A 7,449-nucleotide genomic window follows, 5' to 3' on the forward strand; every position below is an offset into this window, starting at 1 on the left:
CTAGAGACCAACACCTGTCCACAGCGTATAAAGATCCATGGTTATTCAGCAGATAGATAACTTGTTGAAAATTCAGGCCAGGTCCAGGTCGCTGTGGGTTGAGCTGAGTACAAGTGAGAGAGTCTGATGGTTTAGACACAGCTTCTGAGTTCAAGCTGCATCCACTTCTCATGCGTGATGGAGGGCACCTTTAGTCCCTGACCAGCATCCTACTGAGGTGATGAGTGGCACAGAAGACTTTATTTAATGTCATTAAACATTCTATTTTCCTGACAAAACTGGGAGAAGTGGAATTTGCCCCCATCTTAGTTTGTAGCTAAGGAAAAGGGTGGGGACCTGAAAGTGTGAAAATAGCCCAGAAATACAGAATTAGAGTTCAAAAGATGTCTGGCATGTATGACCATCAGAGTTCAAGGGATGTCTGGCGTGTATGACCATCAGAGTTCAAGGGATGTCTGGTGTGTATGACCATCGGAGTTCAAGGGATGTCTGGCGTGTATGACCATCGGAGTTCAAGGGATGTCTGGTGTGTATGACCATCGGAGTTCAAGGGATGTCTGGTATGTATGACCATCAGAGTTCAAGGGATGTCTGGTGTGTATGATCAGACTTCAAATGGGTCACAGTGGAGGAGGAGAACCTTGATCGGATTTGAAGGATGATCAGGTAGAAATAATGATTTGTGCTGACTCGATCTATTTCCACAGTAAGGACCAGCCTTCAGCAGCTCAGGAATTGTAAGGAAGCTACAGAGTAGGTGAACTAATCTTGCAATTTGATTCAGGAATTGGTGGGGAGCTACAAAGAAGGTGAAGTAATCACTCAATTTGATTTTCCTATCTGAAGGAGTAAAACTTTATTTTCTGGGGCCAGTGATTGGCACAAAACTTACCAAGGGCCAATGAAAAGTGGGAAAAATACACACCTTTAGGATCCTTCTATTCTCTCTCTCTCTCTCTCTCTCTCTCTCTCTCCTCATTATTTCTTTCCTTACCTTTACCCAGGTGTATTCTTCTGTGTATTTTTTCCTTACAGCTTAAATACCCCAGCAAAATCTCTTAAGCACTATGAAAATCACCACATTGCTGCATTCTATTTTTAAGTGAATGATTACAATGAATGCAAATAAAAACATAATGTTTTCCATATCCCTTACGTGATTAAACATTTTACATATCACAGGTGATGGATCTCGTTCTTGGCTGTTAATGTAAATTGAAGTAAAGAAGAGCTAGACAGTTTTGGAGGACTCTGAGAGCAAAGATATTCACTTTTCCTCTTAGGTTTTAGCCTTGAATATTGCTGTCTTGTGTAGGAACCACCTCCCCCTAAAGATTCCTGTGAAAGCATCTGTTATACAGTGAGAGCGAGGAAAAAGACTGCCCAAGGCCTGTGTTTCCACAGACTATTACCTTAGATGTGAATTAAACAGGAACAGTGGTACTTGTTTACCAAGAAAAGCTTATTTCTTGCTCTACCCATCAAGCAAAACGTCAAGCATCAAGTGATTGAATGTGGAAAGTCTAACCATCTGCTTCTCTAACAAGGTTCATAGGTTCAGCTCCTCACAGGCCACTGAGGCAGCCCACACCTGCCTCTTCATGACAGGTGAGATCAGATCTCGTAAGAGCCTGGAGTCCCAGAGCTTGGAATTCTACAGTACAGAGGCTTGGAGCCCGGAGGCCCAATCTTGTAATCAGCACACCAAATCTTAAGGGCAAGGTTGAGAGGTGGGGCCAGCTAGAGAGAGACTTGGGATTTAAAGCTTGAGTGAGGTGTGACTTGGCCAGATCCTGCGACCTCAGTGACTTTTGACAAACTGTGGGGCGCACCAAGACAGCAGTGGTCACCACAGGTGAGGCCCGATCTCTGCTAGGGTGGAATGGGGGAGACACCGAAGGAGAGCCTTGGGAGATTCCGGAGAACCGGGCAGAGCCCCAGGAATGAGAATGTCTTCTCAACCTCTGTAGTCCTGTGTGGAGGTGGATCTGGGTGAGGAAGCCAGAGAGGAAATCAGGCACTGGGTCCAGGTTTGCATAGATTCCCATTAAGTGCAAGACTGCTCCGGTCTAGAGTGACAGCTGGTACCATGTACAGTGGGGACATGCTTATTTCATTCTGGGTTTACAGAGATCATTTTCCTGCATATTACCACGGGATAAAAACTGCTTTTCATGACTGGCATGAGCAGAAGTGATAACAAGCAGCATGTCCTAGTCAAGAACAACAGAAGACATGTTTTAAGAGACCAAGCATGTCTTGTTCTGAAATCCTGGGAGTGGCTTCCTCTAATACTCCAACTTCACTGGTGGCTCTGTCTTACGATCTTATGAGGACATTTCCATGGTACCCTTTCCTCACTGAGGTAATGTGTGTGGATCCAAGATCCACGGGTGGGTCAAATGGATTAGGAGCTATAGACCTTCCCCTATATTTTAAGGAGGACTTAAGAGGTTCAGAAGCCCATCTCTTGATGCATGTTAGGCAAGGATAGAACAGCATATGGCCTCAGTTCATGCAGTAACCTTGTGATTAGGACCAGATGCTATGCAATAGAAGTTTGCTTCATTACATCCTAGGTTACCTACGCCACAAGTCCATAGTTGCATAGGTTTTGAACTTTGAGTGTATTGTTATCCTTCTGATAAATTAAGTTTCTAGTATATATGGAGTTTGTATTCAGAATCCTAGAATTCTGGTCATATGCTGTACTTATTTATCTATTTATTTATTTTCTTTTTCTCTCATTTATTACATCCCGACTGCAGTTTCTCTTTCCACTGCACTTCCTGTATTGAGTGATGGAGCAACTCAATACCATTCAGTGAGCCTTTAGTCCAAATACATATCTAGTCATTTCCAAAATCTGTGCATAAATATTTGGAAGAATGGTTTTTATCTACCATGGATGTTTTCATTTTGCAGGAAGGAGGAAGAAGACATTTTAGAAGTCTCACTTCTCTCCCCCTCTCTACATTCTTGCGACATGATTCCTGCTGTCTTTCTGGCTGTCCTGTGCTTGGGAGGGGCCTCATCTACTCCATCACCTGATCCCACTCTGGATGCTGAATGGCAGCAGTGGAAGACAAAATATGGAAAAACTTACAGTCTGGTTGGTAATGTTGAAACTGTTCAGAGGGAACGCAGAGTGCTTGCTGTGGGGGTTATGGGCACAACAGAGGCCACAGAGACTGCCTTTCTCTGAAGAATTACCTATACAGATGAGCATCGGGTGGTCAGGATCTCTGCTCCTAGAGATGTGCCAAATGTTTTGTTTCAGTATCCCGAAATCTCTCTCTCTAGGTTCTCTTTACCTGTTGCAACAGGTATTTGGGCAGCTTGTGTGGGGGTAATAATAAATATCATCCGTTATTGTTATTTCCAGGAGGAAGAGGCACAGAAGAGAGCAGTATGGGAAGAAAATATGAAAATGATCAAATTGCACAATGGGGAGAATGGCCTGGGGAAGAATGGCTTCACCATGGAAATGAACGCCTTTGGTGACATGGTGAGCATGACGTTGATAGTTGAATAATGTGTTGGGTGACATGTTGGGTGTGACATGCATTGCTGCACAATGTGTTGAGTGATACGTTGGGTGTAACATGCATAGCTGAACAATGTGTTGGGTGACATGGTGAGTGTGACATGCATTGCTGTACAATGTGTTGGGTTTCATGTTGGGTGTGACATGCATTGCTGTACAGTGTATTGAGTGACATGGTGAGTGTGACATGCATTGATGCACAATGTATTAGATGACATGTTGGGTGTGACATGCATTGCTGCACAATGTGTTGGGTGACATGGTGAGTGTGACATGCATTGCTGTACAGTGTGTTGGGTGACATGTTGGGTGTGACATGCATTGCTGTACAATGTGTTGAGTGATACGTTGGGTGTAACATGCATTGCTGCACAATGTGTTGGGTGACATGGTGAGTGTGACATGCATTGCTGTACAATCTGTTGGGTTTCATGTTGGGTGTGACATGCATTGCTGCACAATGTGTTGGGTGACATGGTGAGTGTGACATGCATTGCTGTACAATGTGTTGGGTTTCATGTTGGGTGTGACATGCATTGCTGTACAGTGTGTTGGGTTTCATGTTGGGTGTGACATGCATTGCTGTACAGTGTGTTGGGTTTCATGTTGGGTGTGACATACATTGCAGCACAATGTGTTGAGTGACATGGTGGGTGTGACATGCATTGATGCACAATGTGTTGGGTGACATGTTGGGTGTGACATGCACTGCTGTACAATGTGTTGGGTGACATGTTGGGTGTGACATGCACTGCTGTACAATGTGTTGGGTGACATGTGACATGTTGGGTGTGACATGCATAGCTGCACAATGTGTTTTTCTCTCCAAATTGTTGCCATCTTTGTTTTTAAAGATTTATGTGTTTTTCTTTAAAGACTGGTGAAGAATTCAGAAATTTGATGATGAATATCCCAGTCCCCACTCTCAAGAAAGGGAAAATTGTCCAGAAACGTCTGGCTGGTGATGTGCCCAAATTTATAAACTGGAGAAAGAAAGGCTATGTCACCTCCGTGCGGAGACAGGTATTAGCATTTCACACGCTCATCAGTTAGGAGGTGACATGTCTGGATGAATCGAGTGAGTTTATTTTCTAATAATATTGTTCTTCTTCTTGTGTTTTCATACAATGCATACCAAACATCTTCATCCACCACTACCTTAGCCTTTACAGCTCCACCTAGTGTCCCCGTCACACGTTAAGGTGTCACATCCCTTTTCATGCTGTCTCTAACCTGCAGACATCAGTAGGTCCTACCCTTATGTGCATGTGTGTGGACAACCACTATGACCTGAGCAAACAGACATCTGTCAAGTCTCCAAAGAGACTGATGATCTGTCAGGCTTCCATCAACCGCCAGTGGCTCATTTTCTTACACAGTACTTGGCTCTCTGATTTTGTTTGCTATTTGTTTGTGGATGATTGTCATGTCTTCTCTGTTTAGGGTAGGTGTACTGCTTGTTGGGCTTTTTCTGTGGCTGGTGCCATAGAAGGACAGATGTTCCGGAAAACCGGCAAACTGATTCCTCTGAGTGTCCAGAACCTAGTGGACTGTTCTAGACCTCAAGGTAACAGGGGCTGTTTTAGAGGCAATACATTCCTTGCCCTGCAGTATGTGAAAGAAAACGGAGGTCTGGAGTCCGAGGCAACCTATCCGTATGAAGAAAAGGTAAGTGGACCTGCTGTGCTATTGTTTCTTCAATCCTGTGATCACAGCACTATCTTAGCGTGGTTATCTATTGATATGGTTTCCATGTAGCTGATCCTACTTCTGTAAACAAGGAGAACACTAAAATCTTTATATGGAATATAAATTTCTTCACTATGAAAGTTTCTTATAGACAGCAAGACCTAATGGGGTATCACTTGCAACATGAGAGCTAAGTCTCAGTTCCAAATTTCCCGGTAACATTTTATTTCCTGGGGTGATTTATAACAGCCCAGATATGGGGATGCTCAGCCGCAAGGTGAGAAATGTTGTTCTGACTCTTGTTCTCGAGGGCTCAGAGGGAAGTAACCCAGTCTTTTAACTCTTTCTATTTTTAAGGAAGGGCCCTGCAGGTACAATCTGGAAAATTCTACTGCTAGTATCACAGGCCTTGTGTTAGTACCAAAGAGTGAAAAGGCCCTAATGAATCTTGTGGCAACTATAGGACCCATTTCTGTTGCAATCGACGCAAGACATGATTCCTTCCAGTTCTATAAAGGAGGTAAGCATGTGCTCTTCTAGATATTAATTGAAAATGTGGACATACCTATGGTATTTCTGTTCAACAGACCATTTTTAAAAAAGTATCAAACATAATTTGAATATGTGGGTTTCCATATTTTACAGGTATCCATTCAATAATGTTATGTGTCATTGGTACTTGGCATGACCTCCCCTTTGCATGCAAACAATTAATAATCCATAAAATTTATTGTTTAACTTAATTTCTCGATTTTCTACGTGTGATATGTCTATAAGATTCTTCATGAGATGGCATTTCTAGAATAAACCTAAAGTGAAATGTGAATTAAGAAATTTATGCTCAGTGGTGCTTGCTGGCAGTGGATCATCTTATATGCATATAGGCAAGTGTTTAATCAATACATTTATGATCACTTGTTTTTTTCCTGATTCTAATGGGGACCTGTGCCAGGATTCCTGTCAATGACTTATCCGGTTGTCACTGGAGTTTGTATCATTTCAGTGACATCAGAAAATGCCTCCGTTATGGCTGCTGACTATTGTCAGGTTCCTGGGGCCTCCCCCTGGTCACCGATGCTATTTTCCAGGCATATATCATGAGCCAAACTGCAGTAGTTCTATTGTCACCCATGCTATGCTAGTGGTCGGCTATGGCTTTGAAGGAAGAGAGGCAGATGGCAGGAAATACTGGCTGGTCAAGAACAGGTAAAGATTGCTGAGATTATTTGTATTTCAGGTTGGGAGGAGATTTTTCTGTTTTTAGAGGCAACTTTTTGGGTGGGAGTTCTTGTCTCCACAATCTTAGGCACTGAGCTATCTCCAGCCTCAATCCTGGCTTTCAGTGGGATTCTGGACTTGGATCCTCTGATCTGTCCCTATGCCCTGAGCAACCCACTCATGCTGTGTGGTCACAGTGTTCATATTCAGCTACTGGTTTTGTTATGTTCTAATATCGCATTTGTGCCACTGATTTTCTAAAATCTGATGCAAAAAATGTTACCTCCGGACCACCCATGTAGATGGAAAGTTGTCCTATCTCTTCCTTGCTGTGGTTCTCACAGTCTTGTGTGAGGTTCCCAAGACTTGGTTTCTAAGAGTTGATCCTCTGCTTCTTCTGATGCTTTCTATTAAGCTGGCCTCTGGGTCAGTGCTCAAGAGAGGAGTTATTATAATAATTCACAGTGCTGTGTCATTTTTACTAAAGGGAAAACACGTTTCCTTTCAGCATGGGTAAAAAGTGGGGCATGAGAGGCTACATGAAGATCGCCAAGGACCAGAGAAACCACTGTGGAATTGCTACATATGCCATGTACCCTACAGTGTGACTGGCTTGGTGGTGACAGGGAAGAAATGGACGAAAGACAACATGTACAGAAGAGGCACTTCCTTCTCAAAGCAAGCAGTCACTGCTCTGTGCATAAGACACTTCGGCCACTGATGAGTCAGTTGTGATGTGAATTTCGTGACATACTTACTCTAGTAAGACATGATCACTGCTGTAATTGATGCTGTACACTGATTTGTATTTGTGTTTTCTGTAATAACTTGATTTTTATATTTCACTATATCAAATGATGTCTTCTAAATTAAAGGTTTCTCTAAGTGTTTCTCAGTCATTTGAGATCCATCCATTGAAAAGTCTTTGTTTAGATCTATACCACATTTTAAAATTGGATCATTTGTTATTGCTGTTTTGATATCCAGTTTTTTGA

At 42.8% G+C, this 7,449-nt stretch overlaps 1 protein-coding gene across 2 annotated transcripts; it reads left to right on the plus strand.

Annotated features, from left to right (window-relative positions):
* The first annotated feature begins 2,986 nt into the window (after positions 1–2,986).
* On the plus strand, positions 2,987–7,062 carry LOC121453504 (cathepsin M-like). Of its 2 annotated transcripts, none has more exons than XM_041660343.1 (7): positions 2,987–3,112; positions 3,386–3,508; positions 4,424–4,570; positions 4,991–5,215; positions 5,594–5,756; positions 6,325–6,442; positions 6,963–7,062. In XM_041660343.1, exons 1-7 carry the CDS (start codon positions 2,987–2,989, stop codon positions 7,060–7,062), a joined length of 1,002 nt encoding a protein of 333 aa, XP_041516277.1. The 2 variants fall into 2 exon arrangements, with proteins under 2 accessions (XP_041516277.1, XP_041516278.1); XM_041660344.1 differs by having other exon boundaries at positions 3,389–3,508.
* The last annotated feature ends 387 nt before the right edge of the window (positions 7,063–7,449 follow it).

This window comes from Microtus oregoni, unplaced genomic scaffold (genome assembly GCF_018167655.1).
Source record: "Microtus oregoni isolate MIOR12 unplaced genomic scaffold, Mior012 000011F_ref0000422, whole genome shotgun sequence".
Lineage (NCBI taxonomy): Eukaryota > Metazoa > Chordata > Mammalia > Rodentia > Cricetidae > Microtus > Microtus oregoni.

Bases quoted from the DNA above. Each gene is read 5' to 3' on its own strand.
- LOC121453504 (XM_041660343.1), top strand. From the start codon at position 2,987: ATGATTCCTGCTGTCTTTCTGGCTGTCCTGTGCTTGGGAGGGGCCTCA. The intron at 4,571-4,990 runs GTATTAGCATTT...TTCTCTGTTTAG, and splicing joins TCACCTCCGTGCGGAGACAG to GGTAGGTGTACTGCTTGTTG. The intron at 5,216-5,593 runs GTAAGTGGACCT...TCTATTTTTAAG, and splicing joins CCTATCCGTATGAAGAAAAG to GAAGGGCCCTGCAGGTACAA.